The sequence below is a fragment of the Coregonus lavaretus genome, assembly GCF_964263955.1.
Source record: "Coregonus lavaretus genome assembly, chromosome: 31".
Classification (NCBI taxonomy): Eukaryota; Metazoa; Chordata; class Actinopteri; order Salmoniformes; family Salmonidae; genus Coregonus; species Coregonus lavaretus.
Window position 1 is genome coordinate 33362431 of NC_140018.1, and position 24894 is coordinate 33387324.

The following is a 24894-nucleotide window of genomic DNA, read 5'->3' on the forward strand; positions in this document are numbered from 1 at the left end:
AACAATAGATAACATAACTGCAGTACTTTTTACCAGCTTTATTAATAAAATATCCTAAGAATAGTAAATACATCTCTGACTATCAATTTACACAACCTTCCTTTTCAGTTCAAAATTTTTTAGTCATTTAGCAGACGCTCTTATCTAGAGCGACTTACATGATCAATTAGGGTTAAGTGCCTTGCTTAAGGGCACATCAACAGATTTTTCACCTAGTCGGCTCGGGGATTAGAACCAGCGCAAGCAACCCAAAAGCTTGGGGCCCCTTTATTTTTAATAATTTCCATAGGAAACCATGATAACATTGTGAAATTAATACAAAACCAACATAATACCCTTTTAAAAACTGAAAATCCTCAGTCATACAATATAAATGTTATTGCACAATAGGCCTTCTTGCAGAGTGGCAAGCCTCAGTCACTACTCAAACATACGAAACATAAGACATCGATTTTCTGATGCTTTAATAGGAACACTAACATTTAAGATACTTTAAGAAAATATACTTTAAGAAAAATAAAGAGATGAATCGTGGTTGATTAAATGTAGCCGGGTCGTTAACGGTTGGTGGGTGTCTAAGGCTCTGCCATGGCAGAGCTGACTGAGTCCTGGGGGGCAGCTGTTGCCTGCTGGGAGCTGTAGTCTTGCCCCTGGCCCTGGGAGCCAATGCCGGGCTGGGGGCCCACAGAAGAGTCATGGCCATGGGGGGCCTGTGGCTGCATGGGGGGCTGCCCAGGGAAGTCTCTGGGGCCGCCGTGAGGAGGGTATGGGGCCGCCCAAGGGGGCAGGTGCTGGGGTGGGATGGAATGATCACGTGGTCCATAGTGCACGTAGGTACGTGGGGGTCCCATGGGTCGGGCCATAGGAGTGCCGCTGGAAACACCTAGGTAGAAGGGAAAACAAATATAATACCATAGTACCAACATAACAATAGCATTACTAACCACAACTGAAATACTAATAGCAAAGAGTCAACTTGAGGTAAAAGCTGGGGGCCAGAATTCACCACCTACTGAATGGGGGAGGCACCGGTCCATAGTGAGAAGGTGGAGGAGGGCACCGGTTGTGTGGGGAAGGGGGACTGTAAGCACCAGGTGGTGGAGGCCGATATTCGGGTGGGATCATGGGACCAGGCGGGTGTCCGTTAGGCGGTGGGGGTCCGGGAGGCATGATGCCTGAGTGTCCGTTGTCTGGTCGGTACACGGGAGGCATGAAGGGTGGGGGTGGGGGAGGAGGGATGTGGTGGGGGCCGGGGCCGGGAGGGGGACGGTAGCAGAGTCCGGAGGGATAGCTGATGATTGGTCTGAGGGGGCCGGGGCCTGAGTCGGGGGGGGAGCTGATGGGAGAGACCAGGAGGGAGCCAGGACCCTGAGGTCGAGAGTTCTGGAGGAACAACAAACAAGAAACATTAAAACGAAGAATAGCAATATGTCCATTGTGCTTGTAGCCCTGTTGCTGGCACCAACAGTGAAGACCCCTTTCATGTGATTCAAACAGTTTCGTTAGGTTAGAACAAAACAAACACAATCATGCGAGAAAGACAACAATAACCCACAATAAGTCAAGTTACACAGTTCCACAAGAATCACACTGATTTCGGAATCAGGACCGTTTCCACAAAGCATTAACCTCAAACACACACACAGCTTTAAATGATAACACATTTGAGATATCCATCATGTAGTTGTGCTGAAGTTAAGGCTTTGTAGAACAGTGCCACCATTTCACTCAGTGGGGGTCAGAGGGAGGGTGTCTTAATGTAAGGAACATGTAAAAGCGCTTACAGACGGGCCGCGGTAAGCGGCGAAGGTATCTGACTTCAAATGGGAGTAGAGCGGCAAAACGCAAGCAGTTTTGCTAGTGGCTCGGGTCGTGGTACTCACTCCAGTGAGCGGCGCCGCTGGCTCGGCACTCAAGGCTTCAAAATATTAAATTAGCTGAAGTCTTGAGCGGCACATGCGTGACCAATGAGCAGAGTTCATCTTGCCAACCAATCAAACAATGTTTTAATGACAACCTTCGAACTGACAACAACCGGGGACCGCTGGTCTCTACAGGATTTTCTCGAGGTTCAATTGCCGTTTACCGAGGCCCGTCTGTAAGCGCCTTAAGACAAGTAACTACGCATGTCAGAATCCAGCCAGCAATGTTAAGTCTGACAACCATGTGAAGCCACTACCCAGCTGCCTGCCACTCCAGCCACTGATCCACAGCTGGGGTAAGCATGCTCACACACACATCCGCAATCCCTGCCACCGCTGCCTGGAACATAATACTCACTGCCTCTGGGTTCTCTGTGGAGGCCTGGGCCTCAGCCTGTGACTCTGACTCTAGTGGAGTGGTCTGCTTTAGTGCAAACACACCCACATGATGGAGGAACAGGGGGGAGAGATGCACACACCACAGTAAGTACTGAAGGGATTTCATTGAAACTTTCCTTCTCTAGTTCCATGTCACTTTTTCCCTCCTGACATGGTTACGTAATAAGGAAACAAATAAGCTGTGGAAATTGACTGAAACTTACCGAGCAGTCCAGATTGCTTAGTGAGGATGTACGTGGGGCCATTGTGTCTGTGGAGGAGCAAAGGGCAGAATGATTAGAGGAGATTTAGGATAAGGGCACAATTAGGGAATAATACTACATCAACCCTCAGTGACTACAAATATAATCTCTACCAGGTCTAGCAGCCACTGGGTGTTTGTGGTCAGGAGGGTAACGGCCGTGAGGGTCAGATGGAGGTCGTGGTCCTATTGGACACAAAATACACGGTGATGCCATATTCTCATCTTCTCGAATGCTAATCTTGGCTCTCCTGGTTGTCATTAGACACCTGACTCTAGACCACGTTGCTGGTTCATGCTACCATCTATTTATAGCAAAGTCTGGTCTATTTGCAGTCCGAGCATGGGCGGTGTGTTCAATAGGGCGATATGGGCGACGCACTGCCAAACGGGAAAAGGAAGGGATTTTTTTTCTAATCAATTATATCATGGCAACAGTAGTTCAGTGTTCACGTCTGATCTGCCAGCCACTAAATGTCCAATCAGGCTAAAGTCGTGCTTCAAATGTCCCCGCCCGTTTTGGGGCGATTTCAGTCAGGTTGAAAATCGCCCAGAAGTCTCTCATAGCCTCTAATGTAAAATATTTTTTTTTCAAATTTCTGAGCTTTCAATACATTCTCTATGGGTGTCTGAGGGCTTGCACTTACGCGCTTTCGTCATACGTAACGTAACGTAACCATGAACGGCAGACAGCAACGCTTGGACAGCGACTGGTGTAACCGACATGCACCATCTTTCAGAAAAGATTAAGAAAAATGAGCTGTCAAAGACCCACATTGATAGCTGTTTGAGATTGTCTGCTTTGGTGAGAGTGAATATTGCCACTCAACTGGATGAGGGATACAGGCTAGCTGTCCGCCGCCACAACGATGAGGTTAGCAACAGCAGAGTCGTGAACACTGTCTACGAGAATCGAGACGACCTCATAGAATGTTTTGAAGCCATCCGGACGGGTTCATTGGGTTCATTTGACCAGCCCACCGTACCAGAAGCTACAGAAGAATAAGGACATCGATGCTGTCTTTATCAAACGTGCCCTCGACAGCTTCGCAAGCAGTGTGCAGGCCATAAGGTAAGATAAAGATTAAACAATATCATTCGATCTTTCTCAAAGCAGAGCTTTATTTGAAAATGTATGCATGAAAGGAGACTGCATTTGTGTTTGAAATTACATTATTGTCATTATATATGGCCAGTGGTGTAATCTATCTTATTTTATATACTATGTGTACTGTACAGTGGTGCTCATAAGTGTATGAACACATTCTAAAGCTGACTAAAAAGAGGAATAAAAAAATAAAAAAATCATCTTTTGGAAATTGATCTTAATGACTTAATTAAAAACGTTGGAAAATCCAACCTTTAAGGACACCAATTTTCTTTTCTTTTTTATTCCTCTTTTTAGTCAACTTTAGCATGGGATCATAAGCTTATGAGCACCACTGTATACTGTGCTGAACATCCAGGCTATGTGAGACACAAAGGCTAACTTAAACACTAAAGACTTTATGCATCCCTGCCCATTTTAAGTGGAACTGAAGTATTTGTACTATACATGGATACATTGCATATACCTGTGCATCACATAGACAACAATACTGTACAAAGCCAACAAACACATTGGTCTGTTTGCCTTCAGGGACTCCTCTCAACAGCAGCTGCAAGAAGCAACAGGAGCCAAAAGACCCAGAACAGCTTTGAGAGAAGAGGAGAAGCAGAGGCTGTCTGAAGAGGTCTGCAACACCATCCTGGATCACACCAAAGAAAGGTTCTCTTTCTCTGGCCACCTTGTGAGTGCTACCTTACTGCAAGCAGACATGTTTGAAAGGTACTGCCATTCAAAAAAATAAAAAATCTGTTCATGTTCATTTTTACAAATCTATACAATTGGCCAGAATATGGTTGTTCATATTTACAAATCTATACAATTGGCCAGAATATGGTTGTTCATTTTTACAAAGCCATACATATTGTTTATGCAGTGTTGAGGAATGTGAAAGAACACCCTTGATTATTTTTACTGTGATAACTTATTTTGCTTTTGTAAGCCAACACTTTTGAGATCAGTCAATAAATGCTTCTGGTATTGACTTATATGCTGCCCCTGTCTTCATGTTGTTGCTGGACATATCTTTTTAAAAATGTGTGTAGGTCACCTAAATCATCAGAAAAATTGCCCCTCCTGAGAATTTTTTCAGGAGCCGCCACTGAGTCCGAGGAAAATGTTTGGTCATGTCATGGTAGGATATTACTCTTCTAGAACTAGAACACTTGCGGATAAATATTAATACCACATCTCATATGGTTTAAAAAAATAAAGCAAAGGCTAAAGCTTTGGTAACCTAACGAGTTGCCCCTTACATATGATCTCACAACAGCTGAACACAACAAAAACAACACCATAGTACTGGAAGAGCAAGAGGCGTTATTCCAAATTGTGAAAGCAAATGAAGGCATGGGAACATTCTGGATCATCTGGACACTCAAACACAGGTGAGAAAGATGGGTATGGCAGTAGAGGGATAAAAGATGGCAGTGAAAGAGACATGAAAGAATGTCATAGAAAATCAAAAAGGAAGTAATCAGAAGACAAAAAAAAGGAAGAGGAAAAGGTCAGAGGTGGGTACCAACTAGGAGCAGGATGAGAGCAGTAGGAAGAAAAATAAGGAAGGGAAATGATTGAAACACCACAGGGGAGGTGAAGAAAGGGAAAAAGGAAAGGTGAAAAAGAGAGCAGCGAGTCGGGGCATACAAGGGTGAACAAGGAAGGGTTTGATTGGCTGAGGGATGGTACTGCTCGGCCAATCAGAAGGGCCAAGGCTGTCCGGGGCGGGGGTTCAGGAGTCTCACCGTAGAGCTCGTTCCTTCGCCCCACGGGGGCAGAGGGGGGGCGCCCGGGACCCTCTATCATGAGAGGGGGGGACGGGGCACCGCCACTCACAGGTGAGGGCCCGTACGAATCACCTGTTTAGCAAAAGCATTTAACAACCTTTAAAACAACAAAACACACAACCAACACCACACAGCCAAATACCGCTGTCAGTCTCTCCACATTGGACCAGCTTCAAGGAATTCAAATCAAAACATCAGGAAAACATGCATTTCAGAAAGTAGAGATCAAACAGCAGATGGGGTATCAGACAGTCAAAACATCCAAGAACTAATCTGAAATGCAGTCACAGCTGAAATCCTACCGACAAGACAATAGAAATTAGCCCTGCCAGGTATGAAACACAGTGGGCAGTTCAGGAACGTTACAGAACGTTCAGATATAAATATCTGATTCTCTGTCTTCAAGAATAGAGTCATTTCAGCCCTATTCATTTCATTTCTATCTGCAAGTTATATTCTGATGATTTTGCCTTACTGAATGCGCCACAGACGTGCCAGTCGCCAGCACGAAATAACAAAGGGAACTCTGAGGATTGGTTCTTACCTCGTCGGAGAGGCATGGGAGCCATCCCAGGGGTGGGCTTGAACAGAGGCCTACGGAGCTCATTCAGCTTGCTGGACATGTCAGTCAGTCTAGGGTAAAAAAGAGAACAGGCATTTAGCTTCTCAATACTGTACCTCCAAACCTAGACTAATATAGCTTACTGCATTTCAGGGCTCAAAACTGCGACCAAAACACTTGCATTTGCGACCCTTTGACTTGGCAGTGCGACCAATTTTAAATTGGTTGCTAGGGTGCCAGTGAATCTTTTTTAGCCGGTCACGTTAGTTTTTGGTTCACAATTTGCTTATTTTTTCTTTATTATTATGATTGTGCAATTGACCAAAAATAGACCATATGAACGGATCTGCCTGTCCCCATTTTGAGTGAGCAATAGGTGAGAGGTGCATTCTAATAAGCACAACCATATGACCGTTGCTTAAAATGCAATTGCGGGAAAAATACAGTTTGCAAAGCAACTACTGTTGTTCTAGTTACAGAGAGGAGAGTCACTGCTTTCTGTGAGTATATAATTACATTTCTCACCTCTCAATATGGAGTTCATGGCACCACTTTACAACTGGAGTAGGCTATGTAGTATATGGTTTTGATGCGCCGCGGAGCGCGCCATTTGCGGTGAATAAGGCTACATCAAGTAGCCTGTATAGGCCTAGAGCTGGAAGGTTTTTGTAGGACATTACATTCGCTAATATATTAATGAATTAGCCTACATTGGCTATCTAGTAACATTATCATATTTAGAGTTAGCAATCTAGATAAGTGTTTTGAGTTCCCACATCCTCAGGTGGTGAATAATATAGCCTAGGCCAATATGCACAAAGTTGTCCAAAAATAAATTGGATCATTTTGGATTCTATTTCGACAGGTTGCACATCAAAATACCAACCATGCATTCCCTGGATATGTTAGATGAAATATCTTACTTTTTGAATCCTAGACTACCATCTCAGTTGTCTTACTTGTCACAGGATTATTTTTTTTTCTTATACTGGCTACTGTTGATAGTGTACAAAAAGAAAACTAGCATTCCTATTGGCTGGCCTACTGTAGACATATTGACCTCTCCTTTGAAAAGCAGTCTGTCTTAAAGGGACAATGTCCTATTTTGAGATGTAAAAAAATATTTAAAAGACAGGCCTACTTTAGAAACTAAATTCTGCAATTAATGCAATGCAATTCTAACGAATAGAATAATGTCTTACATTGCAAAATTATATCATACAGCTTTTTAATACATCATTAATTAATATCCAAATGTAGCCTATTACTAGCTGAATATAGAGAGAAAGCATGCTTCCCAATGCATTTATAAAACAGTTCACGTTGAACCCTGAGTAAATATATCCAAATCAATGTAGGAACACAAGGGCATGCTAATTTAAAAGATGGCTAGTAATTATTAGCCTGGTTCTGTATGGAATGCAGGTACATTATGGGACACAGGTCAGGTCACCATCTCTGTGCAGTGGCGAAAAATTGGTGCGACCAAATCATGTGCTGGTGCCATCAACTGAATAAGCCTAGAGCCCTGCATTGGTATAGCCCAATTGAGTCTGTTGTATTAGTGTTGCACTCACTTGTTACGAAGGTTAGTTCTTTCCTTCTTCTCGTCCAACAGAGCTCGCTCAGCAGCACGTGCAATCACCTAGAGAGAAGAAAGAGAGACATTTAAAATCTCCTGTTTTGGACTAAATTCACCTTACAATTTACTGGCCAAACAGTAGACTTTTAAAAAATTATTGTCCTACTGTATGTGCCATCGGTGGGGGTTGAGAAATGAGAAAAAGACACATTTCCACTGTTTCTGTAACAAATGGACTAATAAAGTTGTACTGTACATACCCAGTTCTCGTGGGATTTCTGCTCCTGCTCAATGATCTGGGCTTTGTAGGACTTCTCGGTCCGTTTCAGCTCGTCCTGGATCTCTTTGATGCGCTGCCTATATACCTTGACCTATACCTATACCTTGACCTTGTCCACCACTGTCAGCATGTCTTCCTTGTTGCGGCGCTCAAACTCCTCCTTGGTCAGCTTCCTGAAAGGTGACACACAAATTAAATCAAACTCTCAATTTAAAGTGCATTTGAAAACCTCAAACTTCACAATAAAAGAATACAGTAAAAGACATTGAACAATGTTTTTTACATGCTGTGGTGCCACTGAGAACAAACCCTACAACGGTATTAACGCATGAACTGAACTGCTTCTGGTTCTACTTACTGCTGCAAAGCATTCTCCTTCTGCTGGTACATCTCGGTCATGATCTCGTTCTTCTGCTGCAGGGTCTTGTACTGGTTCTCCAGGTGGTTCCTGTCACTTTTCACCAACAAGATGTCATGCTCCTGCTGCTGATATTGTTCTGTGGCGATAACAAGTTGATAGTGTTGAGAGAGAAAAGGGAGTGATGCATTTCAAACTCTAGTTGCTGGGATAAAGTGCTTGACATACCTTCCAGCTCTTTCCTGGCCTTCTCTTCGTTCAGCAGCTTGGTCATGAAGCGATCGCGCTCTTCCTCCACGACAGACAGAGTGGTCTGGACCTGTGGTAAGTTGTGCCAAAAGTTAGCGTAAGAGTTGACACACTTCTTGGTTCTGAGCATCAGTTTTATTGGCTTTCAGGTACACAGAAATGTTGGTCCGTTCAAGAATGAACTCAGTCTTACCCGAGAGACGTCCATCATTTGCTTAATGCGGTTTTGGATGAAGGTCTGCTTGTCTGAAATGGATCAAACATAATTGTAAACACATTACTGACACGTTTCAGGAAACTAGGCGTATGTCGTACGTCACTACTTCACAGGAGAGGCATTTGAATGTAAACATTTATCAAAATTAGTTTTTTGGCAGAAATGCCTTCTGGAACATGTGAACTTTCATGTGCCTTAATAACAAACTTGTATGCCATCTGTAAATACAAATACAATTGTTAAATTATGAGCCTAGTTGGTTTAGCCACGGAAAAAGACAGGAACCTTCCTGCCAGCCATGATTGGCTGAGATAATGGATGGGCTGGACATAATGAGATGAGTTTGGATTGGTCTGCCATGTAGCACGCTTCTGTCTATAACATGAGCTTCTCAGTATGTGTAGGTAATCCTTTCTAACTTTGCTTTTTTGAAAGATGCTCTCCACTTTCTGGAGAACCGAGCTTTGAAATCCAGTGGAAGCATAGTATGATAGCTAAGGAGATGGAGAAAATGTTGTTGTTTGATTGCAAATATGTGGAGGGAGTCGAAAAGAGAACACACAGAAAGAAGGCAGTTGTATAAAACACCCGTCTCCGGATTACATCTTCAAACTAAGGGCAACCATGGCATCCGTGACAGAGGGAGAAGTGTTCATCCATGTATTCAGGTAAGAGAGTCTAGCTAGCTACATTTTACGATATTCTACGTTTCTAATTTTGTCAGAAAGTCGTTTTCATTGCAAAATAAAGCTTACTGTTAGCCGGCTGGCTCGCTAGCTAACGTTACGTGTATGATCTGTGTAGTAATATTACTCGTATCTCAGAGCCATTTTCATCGCTAGATATAGCCTAATGTTAGCTAGGTAGCATTGAACCTAGTTGGTTAGTTTTAGCTACCAGCAGATTCATACAGGGTAGTAACGTCGAGTTGGAATTATGGTTAATTGTTTAGCTAGCTAGTCTAAACAAAAGACTCCACTATGCAAGTAACCATTTCACTGTACCGTTTACACCTTCTGTATCCTGTGCATGTGACAAATAAACGTTGATTTTATTTTATATAATGTGTGTGTTTACCAGAGATGGTAATGTGAAGAACATGACCGGCACAAAAGTCAAATTTGGATATAACGTTAGGCCAACGAGACAGTGTCCAAGTTCTAAAATTCTCAGGTAGAATGCCCTGCTTTTACTTCATCACACTCACAACCGTAAGCTATTTTCTGTAATTATCTCGCCCTTAACTTGTAAATAATGATCTTGTTGGGAGTTTATTTTCCTGTAATAATGAATACAAATTAGCTAAAGTTAAGACGTTGTCAGCTATATGATATGGTCATTATTTGAACTGGCTAGCCAGCTAACTTAACATTAGCTAGCTGCTAACAAGCTAGAAACTAACCAAAACATTGTTTAGAAATGTGCTTTTAGTTGCCTGGTTTGCTAGATTGACATAACTAAATTCATTTTTAAACAGATGGGTTTATTGGTGTTCAAATACAACAGTTCTGCTATTTTGGACCACCAGGCTGCTGATGTCATGCAGCCTGTTGTTTTTGGGTTTATACTTTTTCATAACGACAACGACAAGTTTGATGTCGGACGACAATAGAATGTTCATGATGTCACTGCGACAACTGTCTACAGACACGTCGATAGACGTAGTATAAACTACCCTTTAGTCTTGAAATCTTTGGTTGTTTAGTACACTACAGTACTCACTGTTTAGCACATGTGAATCCTTAAAGAGAGGGGTGGGGCATTGGCTTAAGAGGGTGTGAACGATGCTGAATGGGTATAGACAAAGAGGAGCTCTCCAGTAGGTGTACCAAAACATTAAATTGATCATTTTCTCAAAAGTGGGGTTACAAGTTTATCAACTTTCAAAGCAGAATTAATTTCCCATTGTTCTTCAACTGTAGTGTATGATATACCATTTTCTAGCTCTGAGTCTCTACTTTTATCCAATGTAAAAAACATAAGAGAAGGCTGGTGGGAGGAGCTATAGGAGGACTGGCTCACTGTAATGGGATAAATGGAACGGAGTCAAGCACGTTGTCTCCATGTGTTTGATGTGTTTGGTACCATTCAATTTATTCCATTCTAGACATTACAAGGAGCCCGTCCTCCTATAGCTCCTCCCACCAGCCTCCTCTGATTAGGACACTGTGTCAGATGACTTACCATTAGAAGCTTCCCCGTTAGCCACAACTCCATCTTTCAGGTCATCGCAGGCCTCCAGGTCTCCTAGCAGGTCAGACAAAACCTGCCAGAGAGGGAGAGAACCACCAATTATACACTACACTTTTCCCCTGGAATCAGTCAAGAAGAAGGATTTTTCTTAACATAATACAGGTGCCATGTTTCTCTGTCATCAGGGTGCGTTTGAGAAGGTGTGAAAAGGAATTGATGCGGTGTAACAATTTCGTAACTTTAAAAAAAAAACTCACCTCAACGTTGTGGTCCTTCTGAACGAGGGAATCCTCCAGGTCTTTCTGGGACTTCTGGTAGACTTTGATCTGCTCGCTCATCTCCCTGTGCTTCTCCTCCCACAACTTGGCAGCATGGTGCAGCTGTAACAAGGAAATGAGGTCATAAAGACAGTTCTATGCAGGCCCTGCATGGCCAATGAGTCCTACACATGAGGCTTCAAGTGTGAATCGTTGTTCTGTATTGGTACTCACTGAGAGGTTCTCCTCCTTCAGGGTGGCAATATCCTTCTCCAGAACCTGGCACTGGACTTTCTGGGCATCTTCACGGAGCTTGGCTTCATCCATCAGAATGGTAGCCTACAGATTCAATGACAAGGATAATTAAAGGAAATGGACACTTTACATTTGATTGTTGCAATGTTAACATATTTGACATGTTTTCATTGGGCATGTTCACTTATATGAACTATACCTTTGAGAGTGCGTCCTGGGTCTTCTTCCTGCTGCGCTTCAACTTCTCAATGGTTTTGTCCATTTCAGACATCTATGGGCAAAGATAATGATAAGCATAATGACAACCATCTTTCTCTGTGCTCACCAACGAGTCATCCTATTTAGGCTAGTAGCTGGCTAATAGTAGCTGCCTATGCTGTCTACATCAAGAAGCAACTGCTCTCTAGGGCGGTTATCTCTCTCGTTTGCAGGCTGTCCCTTCCTCTCTGTAGTCAATTACCAAATTTTCTGCACTAAACTATGTTGAATATTTATTTGCCTGTTGAAAATTAAAACTTCCTACAACGTCTCAAAGTTTGTGCTTGATTTAATTTCTCTAGAGAAACGGCACATTGAGCTCACAGAATAAAACAAACTTAATTGAATTAAAAGAATTGAACAGATGTCAGACAATTGGTTGTTTTGAAACCAGGGGGAACATTTTTATTCCGGCTAATCGCTCAATATTACTCACCACATCTTCATGTTTTGCAGTATTGGCTCGCTCATCTTCAAAGGATCTGGCGAGTAAGTTATTTTCCTTGTCCAGGCGCTCATTTTGTCTCTCCATCTCTTGCACAATATTCTATTGGATAGAAAAATAAAATGGTGTGTCAATTCAAACACTATGGAAAACAAAAAATTAATAAAAAATAGTCAGCATGACAATGATGTGTGATCAAGATAATATTTCCTAGAGACTCACCTCCAGTTCCTGGATCTTCTCCAGAGATGAAGTGGCAGATTTCTCAGATTGCTTTTGCTTTTCTTTAAGTTCTTCGCCCTGAGGGGAACCCAGTAGAAATACATTATAAAAACAGTGTTATGTCCCTTAATTCACATTGAACCCAAAATTCTGGATCTTGGTCAGTGAAAAGTCTCTGCAACTTACCTGTTGCTGCAGTTCAGCGACCTTTTGGAGTATCTCCTTCTTCTCTTGTTCAAGCCTTTCCATCCTGTCCGTCATCTCTTTTTCAGTAGCTAATAAAACATATGACAAGAAAGAGTATGAATTCAGACATGGTTTACACGTGACAAGGACACCAGCCTGTAGGCAATATGAATGAGGATTCACTATGCACCATAAATTGCCAGAGAGAAGTAGAAGAACTTACTTAGATATGACTTGCTTTTGACCTGTGAGAAAGGGAAAAGAAAAGTGGCAGCAAACAGCCTCCTCAACAGTAGCATACGATACATCATAGAATAACATGAAGCATTCAGATGATGAAATTATGAATCCATCGCGACGCTACCGTACGTTAGTTTGACAGCTGAGCTGGCTATCTGATGTTAACTAGGCTATTCAGAACGCTGAATAAAATATGATTATTGCATCACAATATACATTCTGATTGGGGTTTATCACGTCTTTGTTGGATAGAACTAAAACATTCCACAAGTTTACTGACAAGTGAGCGCAATTTCCCACTCGATTTCTCCATTCAATTTGCCTATCTGACTCCCGCAGATTTATTATGATACCTCAAAAGCACATGTAGATTATTTTTCAAGCACTGGGTACCAAAACAAACTAAGCAAATATAGAGAGGATATGACTCTCACAGTCTCAGGGTAGGCTATCGTCCCTCAACTACATTTATATTAACCTTTAAAAGTAAGTCAAAATTGATCAAATAAATGTTAATATAAATGCCTAGTTGAGGGACGACGCTAAGGGTTGGCTATCCTTATTTTATTTTTTCTGTTCTCAAAATAGTAGCCACTCTACTATCAAGGTCCAGGGAAGCCCGGTAGTGAACATATTTGGGAGGACCATCAATGATGGTAATGATCCAAGTCACATGCCATTGCAAATGAAATGACAAAAAAGCATTGCAACTAATTACAGGCCAATACCAAAGACATGAACCTCTTTCTGCCTATTCTTACAACCCATAAAAGTGATGTTGGTCAACTGTGCTGGTCCATTCCATATTCAGGGTCAATATCTCCCCAAGTATTGCCTTTATTGTTTAAAATTATCTATATCCCCCCCCCCCCCCCCCCCCCCCCCCCATAAATAATATTCAGATTTTCCCCAGTACTGTTTGAGGCCTACTTAACTACATGATTCTAGGGATGTGAGGCACTGAGCCTACCAAAGATTTTGTACCTGAACCTCATTTACGTTCTCTTTTACCATTTTGTTTAATTTCACTTTGTTGTCACTAGCAATAGATTGTATAGATGTGTCACAGTCCCCTTTAAGACTAAATCCATTTTAATATGGCTGTACTTGAACTCAACATGATTCTGAGTTGCATAGAAAAGTAGCAGATGCTACATCCTTTTGACTATCTGGAGATAGGCCAATACAATCATTGCTTGTTTACTGTTATTTGGTGATTTACAGAAACAAAAGTGTTTGGGGTTTCTTGTGCTGTGTGACACATTCCTCACCATATTTACGTTTCACTGCATTTCTCCTCCCCCCTCTGTGTTTGGTGTTTTTGTATCAGTTAGTTTATTGTCTTTGACTGTTGCACTGACTAAAGTTTATGCTGTCATCCTCATCTCCTATCTCATTACATATGGGTGACGGCTCAAAGGATTGGTCAACTCAACCTTGTTCCTCAATCTGATTAACAAAACTGAATGTTACCTCTATTCTTGTCCCACATATTCCTAAAATGTTTGATACTACGTTTGGTGACAATGGGTTTTCCAATTGGCCATTGCAAAGTTTTGGCAACTTCCTCCCAAAATTCGAAATCACACTTTTCATTATGCTGCATAATGGAATGTATTGCCACTGAAATAGCATGATAATTCCCCTCATTTTTTTGAGTCTTAACTTTCTGATCCTCCACAACATCCCTGCCACCCCATACAATTTATGTTTCAGATTTGGTGGTTCAACAGCCTTATTTTCATTCATCTGTTTTGTCAAATTATTCTGATCTATGCATTTATCAGTAAGGTCGACTCCACAGTTAACTCTTATCACCATAGACAACAGCGTCACTATCAGTACAGTCAACTCCTACTATAGCACTAGGTCCACCCTTTACCAGTCCTTCCACCAACACCAGACCTCTGCGACCAACTCCCTTCCCTAATTTATTCTATTCTATTTTATTCCATTATATTGTTGTTAAATCATTATTATATATATGTTATTATAATATAGCCTATAATTTCGTCCATCAAACAGGTAGGCCTACCTTTTATTTCTTAAATAGGAAGAAATAGGCTCGAACACGAAGCCCACTTGTTATAAAGTCAAATTAAAATGAAGACCCTATTGAGTAATCCCAACCCCACTTTATTCCAGCACCTAGAATAGTTCTCTCTATAAGCCAATATGTAATTTATAGGCCTATAGTGCAGGGCTAGGCAACCCTGGTCCAGGAGTGCCGCAGACACTTCATATTCTGGATTGAACCAACCTGGAACATCAGGTGTGTTGAATTTAGGCAATCACTGAACTGATCAATTAGCTCAGTTGGTCAGGTGTGGTGCCTAGTTGGAACAAAATCCTGCAGAACCTGCTGCACTCCAGGAACAGAGTTGCCTACCCCTGCTATAGAGCCCCACAGTGGAGGTGTCATAATACCCATAAAACCTAGCGGTCAAACAGGGAAATGGTTCCAATTGTTTTTCCACCGTTCATTTTTCCTATAGGGAATTTTAGAAACACTTAAAATAAGGTCTGTGTTTCGTGTAGGCTTACCCTGGCATGACGTTTTGATAACCATTTAAATCGCTCTTGGACAAGGTGACTTTTATCAATATATTCGGCTCTATTTACTCTCAGATTCAAAAAATGCTAATTAGCATCAAAGTAGACATGCAAGACTACAAATCCCTGCAAGCCAAAGTCAGGGCTATCCAGAGCGTATCATATGCAGCAGCTGGTAAAAGGGTTGAGGGTTTGAATGGTGCACTTGAAGTCCACTAACTGTAAGTCGCTCTGGATAAGAGCGTCTGCTAAATGACAAAAATGTAAATGTAAAATGGAAAGGCCTTCACTGCAGGCTGCAGGGGTTGCCTTTCACCAGCAGGATCCTGACATTTCAAAGGTTAAGAAGGTGGACTTTGTGGCCTTTATAGCTATGGTGATAAATGGCACTGCCAAGGTGGAGAGAAGGTCCAGGAAGATAGAAATCATTGTGGAAGCGGCGGAGAGGTTCCTGGGGCTGAAAGATTTCTCGACGAAGGAGTTACATGGAATATTGTCACAAGCCGTACCACCGTCTCAGGCCCTAGACCCTGAGAAGGGAGATATGGAGAATTTAAAGAAGGAAGAAATAGGAGCTTTGTTTTGTCAATGTACTATTTTTATTTGGGTGGATTAAGTTAGTTTCCCTATCACATATGGATTTTATTTTGACCTTGTTTTGGTTTCAACCCATCCAGTTTGTCAGAGCTGGCGTAGGGGTGGTGTGGAAATCAGATGCAGGATGCAGAAGTAGTCCAAAATACTTTAATAAAGTCCACAGAATGAACGGCTACAAACAGAGCCGGAGGCACAAGAAAAATAACGCACTCAGCGTAATAAACAAAACAGGCACAATAGTGCGGACTCTCTACAGAAATAGAGCATAAACTAGACATCGAAACACCTGCTGACAATGAACAACTACACACAACCACAAGACAGAAACAACGAGAACTTAAAGGACACAAAATCAAGACAAAATGAGAAACAGGTGTACCAAAACAGACCAAACCAAACGAACACAGAAACAACGAACGGTGGCAGCTAGTACTCCGGGGACGACGACCGCCAAAGCCTGCCCGAACAAGGAGAAGGAGCAGCCTCGGCAGAAACCGTGACACAGTTGGTGGCGGCAATACACCTTTTTGGGTTGTAGTCCACCATAACGCCCACAGAAGAAGAAGAATACAGTGTATTGCAAGCATTTATTATTTTAATTTTTTTAGTCATTTAGCAGACGCTCTTATTCAGAGCGATTTACAGGAGCAATTAGGGTTAAGTGCCTTGCTCAAGGGCATGTCGACAGATTTTTCACCTAGTCGGCTCGGGGATTAGAACCAGCGACCTTTCGGTTACTGGCACAACACTCTTAACCACTAAGCTACCTGCCGCCCTATTTGACCTTGGACCATGTTTTGAACCCCACATTTAATGCAAATACCACTTAAATAGGAAAAATATGAATCATTGTTAATGTTTAGACAATTATTTTTGTCATGAATAAATACAGTTTAATGATACTTTTCTACTATTACGTGGGCGACCTTTATTTTGAAAAACTCAGAAATTCCGTGACCCGGAGTTATTTTATTTTGTGTCGCTGACGAGGCGTTGGTAGCATGCATGGGGTTTGGAGCAAATTCACACTTTTTGCTAAACTACCTACATTATATTTTGCTAAAAATATAACAAATATATATATATATTGTAGCGACCCGCACAGACAGCTGTGTGTTATGTGTTAGGCTAGTAGATGGTTGTGTTGTACCTACCAGTACCCAGTGTTCGCGGGGTCCGACATGTCAATCAACCTGCTATCTGCCAATCACGGGAATGCCTGGAATGTTCTGATGCCGGGCATCCTGGCGGTTGGCGGAGTGGCGTGGAGGGGGGTTGGGCAGGGGGATGGAGCATTGGAAGTTAAGACCAGGTTTAGCCTTTGTTCTCTCTCTTTTTACGTCTGGGCTTCACAAGAGAAGGTCACGATTGGCTTGTGGGTTATCTTTCATTTATTTGGCGTGGGCTACGGCCAAACAGTAGCCTGTGTAAAGTTGGTTTAATAAACCGTCCATTCGTAAACTCAATCCTCTGTCTGGACAGTTGTTCTTTTATGATCTAGTCAGGTCATTACATTGGTGTCAGAAGTAAAAACGTTGATAAAAGTTAGCCAGCTAGCTAGCTGACTTCTGTGGCTAGCTACCGTAGGTGAGAACGGGGGTTGAAGATGCTTAGAGGGAATCCGAAAGTGAAGGTGGAGGTAGGGGACGATTATGGCCAAGGAGGTGCGTGTGCATGGACGTCGGGGGTTCTGGCTGAGGAGATCGCCAGGGCATCGGAGCCCAGAGGCCGCTTGAGGGAGGACGTTAGAGTGATGGCAGCTGAAGCGGGCATGAGTGCTTCGTCGACTGTGTTTCGCGCGGATTCTGGTGGGCGGACCGAAGGGGTGACGTCGACGCGGCGGGACGAGGAATCTGGGGCTCAGGATGTAAACAAACATGGCGGCGCCCAGTTCCCGGCTGCGTCCGTATCCGTTAAGACCCCGAAGTATTCCGGTAAGGCGGATTGGGAAGCTTTTCATGCTCAGTTTGAACTGTTAGCTCATTTTAGGGGGTGGTCGGATGAAGATAGGGCACTGCAGTTGGCTTTATGCCTCACGGATGAAGCTCTGGCCTGTTTGATATTGATTAGCCCCGAGGACAGACGTGATTATGGTGCTTTAGTGGGAGCACTGAGGAGGCGCTATGGACAGTGTGTACAGCCCGGGCTACTGCGCTCCGAACTGAGTAATAGACGCAAGCAGCCTGGAGAGCCTCTACGGGTGCTAGCTAATGATAATTGAGAGCCTCTCTCGGCGGGCATATGCTCACATGCCCCCCTCCGAGCAGAGCGAGCTAGCACGGGACCAGTTCATACAGGCGCTCTCTCCTACGGAGCTGCGCATACAGACCCAGCTGGCTCATCCTGAGTCATTGCAGGTAGCCTTGGAGATGGCTTTGGAGAGGGAGCTGGTGTGGGCTGGGGCTTCAGCTGGGGCTTTGGTGGGGGTGCAGGGAGACAGACCCTCTGTGCGAGCTGGGGGGCAGAGCAGCCCGGAGCCGGAAAAGCCTGCATGGGTGGCCGAAATGACAGAACTAATTTGTGCTGTGTCGCTACAGGCGGCACGAAACACACGCCCTGGTCCCAGGGTCTGCTGGGGTTGTGGCCAGCCAGGCCATCTGCGCCTTGATTGCCCCATGTCCCCCAGAGCTCAGGGAAACGGCTCGGGGTCCGCATAGACCGGGTAGTGCGGACCCCTGGCTTTCTATCCCAACCACCATCTTCTTCAGGAGGAGCCCACCGGCACAGACGGGGAAGCAAGGCTCCACTTACCCCAGAAGCAGACGAGGGCAAGCGGATGGAGCCTGTTGTTGTGGTGGGCCGGACCTGTGTTGGGGACTTTTGTCATGTCCCTGTCACTGTGGAGGGGGTGCCCTGCTCCGCCCTGGTGGACACTGGGTCCACAGTAACCCTGGTGAGGCCAGATATTGTGCCAGGTTGGACTCAGTGTGAGCCTACAACTGTGCAGCTCCGCACAGTCACAGGTGAGCTGGCACCATGAAAGGGAAGGGAATAATGACTCTGACAGTAGGGGGCAGGACTGTGCGTCATCCTGTGTGGGTGGCGGCTGTGCAGGACCCTTGTATCCTGGGGTTGGACTTTCTTAGGAGCACAGGCTGCCAGTTAGACCTAAATAGGGGCACACTGAGCTTCCAGGGAGGGCCGGAGGTCACCATGGCCCCTAATGTCACATTCACTCAACCCAACAAACCCTTTACTCCAACAGTTAAAGCAGCAGAGACTCATGGCTGCCCCCCCTCCCCCACATCTGGGTGTGACTTTTCCCCAGCCCCCCTGTCACCTACAGCGTTGCGTTACATTCCCCCAGCTACCTCCACGACACAGTCCTCTGTGAGCCCGGGCCGCGCCCCCCCCAGCCCAGCTACCCCAGATGGGAGGGGAGAGGACACTGTCTGCAGTGAGGGAGATATGGGGGAGGAAATGTGTTGGTCTTGACCCCGAGCAGCAGGAACGGTTGAGGCAGTTGCTGTTTGAGTTCAGAGACAGCTTTGCGCTGAGTGAGGAAGAGGTGGGTCAGACTCATCTGGTGCAGCATGAGATCGACACAGGTGATGCTCGACCTATCAAGATGCGTCCCCGCCGTATCCCGCTGGCACGCCAGGAGGCGGCAGACAAGGCTGTGTTGGAGATGCAGCGGGCAGACTTCATTGAGCCCTCAGACAGCCCCTGGGCGGCGCCAGTCGTCATGGTTCCGAAGAAGGGGGGCAAGCTGAGGTTCTGTGCGGACTACAGGCGGCTGAATGAGGTAACCAGGAAGGACTCATACCCCATACCACGTATCGATGAGTCGCTGGACCTGGTTAGGGGGTCCTCCTGGTTCTCCTCACTAGACCTCCGCAGTGGCTACTGGCAGGTGCCCCTCTCCCCAGAGGCCAGAGCCAAAACTGCGTTCTCCACTAACAGAGGACACTGGCAGTTCAAGGTCCTGTGCTTTGGCCTGTGCAACGCTCCAGCTACTTTTGAGCGTTTGATGGACAGGGTGCTGGATGGCATCCCCCGACAGCAGTGTCTGGTATACCTCGATGACATCCTGGCCCATGGCAGCTCCTTCCAGTCAGCCCTGGGGGCGCTACGGTGTGTGCTGGAGAGGGTGGCTGCCGCAGGTCTGAAGCTCCACCCCGAGAAGTGCCGCTTCATGAGGAGAGAGGTGTCCTTCTTGGTCCACCGAGTGGGGAAGGAGGGGATCAGCACCATGGAGGACAAGGTAGCGGCTGTCAGAGACTGGCCCACCCCCACCGACCAGCGTCAGCTGAAGAGCTTCCTGGGCCTGGCCTCGTACTACAGGAGGTTTGTACGGGGCTTCTCAAGCGTTGCTGCTCCACTGAACCGCCTGCTGGCGAAGGACAAGGCTTTCACTTGCACAGTGGAGTGTGAGGAGGCGTTCAACACCCTCAAACGTGCACTGATCGGGGCCCCCGTGCTCGCCCCCCCCGACCTCACATTGCCCTTTATCCTGGACACAGACGCGAGCAATGTGGGCATGGGTGGGGTGCTGGCCCAGGTGGGGCCAGAGGGGGAGAGAGCGGTGGCGTACTTCAGCAAAACATTTGACAAACATGAGCGCCGCTACTGTGTCACCCGGCGGGAGCTCTTGGCTGTTGTGGCTTCCGTCAAACACTTCAAGTACTACCTGGGTGGTCTGCCCTTTACTGTAAGGACTGACCACTCTGCTCTCCAGTGGCTCATGTCTTTCAGAGAGCCAGAGGGGCAGGTGGCACGCTGGTTGGAGGAGCTTCAGCCGTATGACTTCACGGTGGTGCACAGGGCAGGGGCACGCCACTCCAACGCCGACGCCATGTCCCGTCGGCCCTGTACTGCAGACGGCTGCCGCCACTGTGAACGGAGAGAGGGACGGGAGAGAGAGCTGTGTGCAGAGGAGGGGGTCTGTGCCACAGTGTGTCGGGCGAGCGGGCCTGTCTGCTGTGAGCTGCAGACTGTCGACGTGGCTGAATGGGGGCAGCAGCATGGACGGGACACAGACCTACAGCCAGTGCTACAGTGGGTATAGGCGCAGGTGAGGCCACCATGGGAAGAGGTGACAGCGCTCTCACTCGCGACCAAAGGGTTGTGGTCAAAGTTTGAGCGACTGCGGCTGGCTGATGGCGTGTTACAGCGGGCATGGAAGGAGTCAGCTACGGGGGAGGAGAGGTGGCAGGTGGTGGTCCCAAAAGCATTGCGGGAGGCTGTGCTCCAGAGTACTCATGGGGGGGTGGGGACTGGACACTTTGGGGTCACAAAAACACTGCGCCGCCTCCGTCAGGGCTTTTACTGGGGGCAGCACAAGAGGGATGTGGAAGACTTTTGCCGCCGCTGTGACAACTGCACAGCGAGAAAGGGCCCCCCAGGCCGCTCTCATGCTCAGCTCCAACAGTTCCCAGTGGGGGCTCCCATGGAGAGGATGGGAGTGGATGTAGTTGGGCCGTTCCCCACCACAGACAGTGGAAACCGCTGGGTGCTCACGGCCATGGACTATTTCACAAAATGGCCCGAGGCCTATGCTCTACCTGACCAGGAGGCAGAGACCATCGTCGACGCCCTGACAGCGGGGATGTTCAGCAGGTTTGGAGCTGCAGAGTCCATCCACAGCGACCAAGGCAGAAACTTTGAGTCCCGTGTGTTCGCCACCATGTGTGAGAGGCTGGGTATGCACAAGATCCGCACTACTCCTCTCCATCCTCAAAGTGATGGCCTTGTGGAGCGCTTCAACAAAACGCTTGGACAGCAGCTGGCCATCGTCTCTTCCAAACACCAGCGTGACTGGGACAAGCACCTGCCTATGGTCCTCATGGCATGCCGCTCCGCTGTCCAAGACTCCACCTCCTGCACGCCTGCCCTCCTCATGCTGGGGAGAGAGATCCGTACCCCTGCGGAGATGGCGTTTGGTCGGCCCCTGGATAGCCCTCATGTTTCCCCGGGGCCGGAGTATGCCCGGAGACTCCAGGACCGCCTGGAGACAGCCCACACCTTCGCCAGAGAGCAGCTGCTGAATGCAGGTGTGAGGCAGAAGAGGAACTATGACGTGCACACCCGGGGAAGGCACTTTGTGGCTGGGGAGCTGGTCTGGGTCTACAGCCCGCTAAGGAAAAAAGGCAGATGCCCCAAGTTGGACAGTCACTGGGTGGGACCCTGCAGTGTCCTGGAGAGGGTAGGGGAGGTTGTTTACCGGGTGCAGCTTCCTCCCAGGGGGAGAAAGGTGACACTGCACCGGGACAGGTTAGCCCCATATAGAGGGGCCTCTTCTCCCCAAACCCCAGGAACCCCCACCATTCCCCTCTCTGGCAATGACATTCTCCAGGCACCCACCCCCAGGTGCCGCAGACAAGGCTCCAGACAGCCCACTCCCCCTGTGTCACCGCGTGGTTCCCCAGAGCCACGGACTGTATTACCCGTTCCCGCTTCCTTGTCCCCCATGTCCTTGCCTTCATCCCCTGGTTCCCAGAGGGGCACTCTGCGGCCATCACAGCCACGCAGGCAAAGGAGACCTCCGGGTCGCTTCAGAGACTTTGTTTGTTCCCTCGGGGACGAGGGACTTTGTGGTGGGGGGGCTGTGTAGCGACCCGCACAGACAGCTGTGTGTTATGTGTTAGGCTAGTAGATGGTTGTGTTGTACCTACCAGTACCCAGTGTTCGCGGGGTCCGACATGTCAATCAACCTGCTATCTGCCAATCACGGGAATGCCTGGAATGTTCTGATGCCGGGCATCCTGGCGGTTGGCGGAGTGGCGTGGAGGGGGGTTGGGCAGGGGGATGGAGCATTGGAAGTTAAGACCAGGTTTAGCCTTTGTTTTCTCTCTTTTTACGTCTGGGCTTCACAAGAGAAGGTCACGATTGGCTTGTGGGTTATCTTTCATTTATTTGGCGTGGGCTACGGCCAAACAGTAGCCTGTGTAAAGTTGGTTTAATAAACCGTCCATTCGTAAACTTAATCCTCTGTCTGGACAGTTGTTATTTTATGATCTAGTCAGGTCATTACAATACATTGTGGCTTTCACATGATTGTTTACGAAAATAGGTCGAACTTCAAATGGTGAGTCATGGATGATCTGGAGTCGGAACTCAGGGTACCTGGAGAAGAACTGGGCGAAAATGAGTCTTCAGATGATGATGAATCAATCAACAGAAAACTAATCAAGAAGCCAAACCTACCCCTGGCGCCTCCTATATTTAAAGGTAATTGATAAAATACAGTGTGTAGACGAATATGTGAACCCTCGAGTAAGCTAAACCAGCTAGTTCAAGGTCCTGCCTACCGATTGGTGCTACATACACTGTGTATACACAAAAGTATGTGGACACCCCTTCAAATTATTGGATTCGGCTATTTCAGCCACAACCGTTGCTTACAGGTGTATAAAATCGAGTACACAGCCATGCAATCTCCATACACAAACATTGGCAGTAGAATGGCCTTACTGAAGAGCTCAGTGACATTCAACGTGGCACGGTCATAGGATGCCACCCTTTCCAACAAGTCAGTTTGTCAAGTTTCTGCCCTGCTAGGGCTGCCTCAATTAACTTAAAGTGCTGTTGTTGTGAAGTGGAAACGTCTAGGAGCAACAACGGCTCAGCCGCGAAGTGGGGTAGGCCACACAAGTTCACAGAGGACCGCCGAGTGCTGAAGCACATAGCTTGTAAAAATCATCAATCCTAGGTCGCAACACTCATTACCGAGTTCCAAACTGCCTCTAAAAGCAATGTCAGCACAATAACTGTTAGTCGGGCCGAGCAGCCGCACACAAGCCTAAGATCCCCATGCGCAATGCCAAGCGTCGACTGGAGTGGTGTAAAGATCGCCGCCATTGGACTCTGGAGCAGTGGAAACGCGTTGTCACATGTCACCATCTGGCAGTCTGACGGAATAAACTGGGTTTGGTGGATGCAAGGAGAACGCTGCCTGCCCGAATGCATTGCACCAACTGTAAAGTTAGGTGGTGGAGGAATAATAGTCTGGGGCTGTTTTTCATGGTTTGGGCTAGGACCCTTAGTTCCAGTGAAGGGAAATCTTAACGCTACAGCTTACATTGACATTCTAGACAATTCTGTGCTTCCAACTTTGTGGCAACAGTTTGGGGAAGGCCCTTTCCTGTTTCAGCATGACAATGCCCCCGTGCACAAAGCGAGGTCCCTACAGAAATGTGGAAGAACTTGACTGGCTAGCTCAGAGCCCTGACCTCAACCCCATCAAACACATTTGGGATGAATTGGAATGCCGACTGCCAGCCAGGACTAATCGTCCAACATCAGTGCCCAACCTCACTTAAGCTCTTGTGGCTGAATGGAAGCAAGTCCCCGCAGCAATGTTCCAACATCTAGTGGAAAGCCTTCCCAGAAGAGTGGAGGCTGTTATAGCAGCAAAGGGTGTACAACTCCATATTAATGGCCATGATTTTGGAATTAGATGTTTGACGAGCAGGTGTCCACATACCTTTGGTCACGTAGTGTATGTCAGTGTCTGATTATCGTTTTCATCTTTACATAAGATGCTCTCTTTAGTCTTATTAATCAGTAGCTATGTATGTTTCATTACAGAGACACCCCGTGAGACTGGCTTTCACAAGACCACAAGGAACTGCCTCCAACACATCAGGGAGGTCTTGCTGCACCATAGATGGCAGGATGCCGCAGAGTACATGGCCAGTTACTCACAGACACTGGAGGATACCACTGCAAACATGCCACAACTCTACGCTGAGGTAGGTCTATCTTTGGACTGACTGAACACTCACAAAGTGTAGCTAAGAAGTACTGTATAGATGCTAAGTTTGATTTCTTCAAACTTTGTCTTTCAGATAATTTGGAGGATAGGCACAGAGATACTACACCACCATCCCGAATCGAAGCTGGAAGACTACAACAGCTTCTATGAGCGAGTGAAACATTCAGGAGTAAAGCATTACCTGAAGGTATGTTCCTTAATTGACCTCTTGATCTCTAAACTATCAGCCCTACTAAAGGACCCTAAGTCAATAGGTTTTGTTGTAGCATT

At 46.2% G+C, this 24894-nt stretch overlaps 1 protein-coding gene and 2 long non-coding RNA genes across 3 annotated transcripts; 1 reads left to right on the forward strand and 2 right to left on the reverse strand.

Annotated features, from left to right (window-relative positions):
- Window positions 1–575: 575 nt before the first annotated feature.
- Window positions 576–11678, reverse strand: LOC311107172 (transport and Golgi organization protein 1 homolog; the record flags this gene model as incomplete). Its single annotated transcript, XM_084149662.1, has 15 exons — window positions 576–883; window positions 1014–1383; window positions 2525–2571; window positions 2677–2748; window positions 5999–6087; window positions 7594–7661; window positions 7859–7963; window positions 7997–8051; window positions 8237–8375; window positions 8465–8555; window positions 8679–8731; window positions 10887–10968; window positions 11153–11275; window positions 11387–11491; window positions 11607–11678. 15 exons carry the CDS (start codon window positions 11676–11678, stop codon window positions 576–578), a joined length of 1779 nt encoding a protein of 592 aa, XP_084005788.1.
- Window positions 11679–12138: 460 nt separating this feature from the next.
- Window positions 12139–12890, reverse strand: LOC311106362. The gene is made up of 4 exons (XR_014610313.1): window positions 12742–12890; window positions 12519–12607; window positions 12333–12410; window positions 12139–12212 (listed from the first exon to the last, which is right to left on the reverse strand). It is a non-coding gene; the product is annotated as an uncharacterized lncRNA (long non-coding RNA).
- A 10003-nt stretch (window positions 12891–22893) lies between these two features.
- On the forward strand, window positions 22894–24786 carry LOC311106365. Its single transcript, XR_014610317.1, has 3 exons — window positions 22894–23078; window positions 24438–24601; window positions 24698–24786. It is a non-coding gene; the product is annotated as an uncharacterized lncRNA (long non-coding RNA).
- Window positions 24787–24894: the final 108 nt, after the last annotated feature.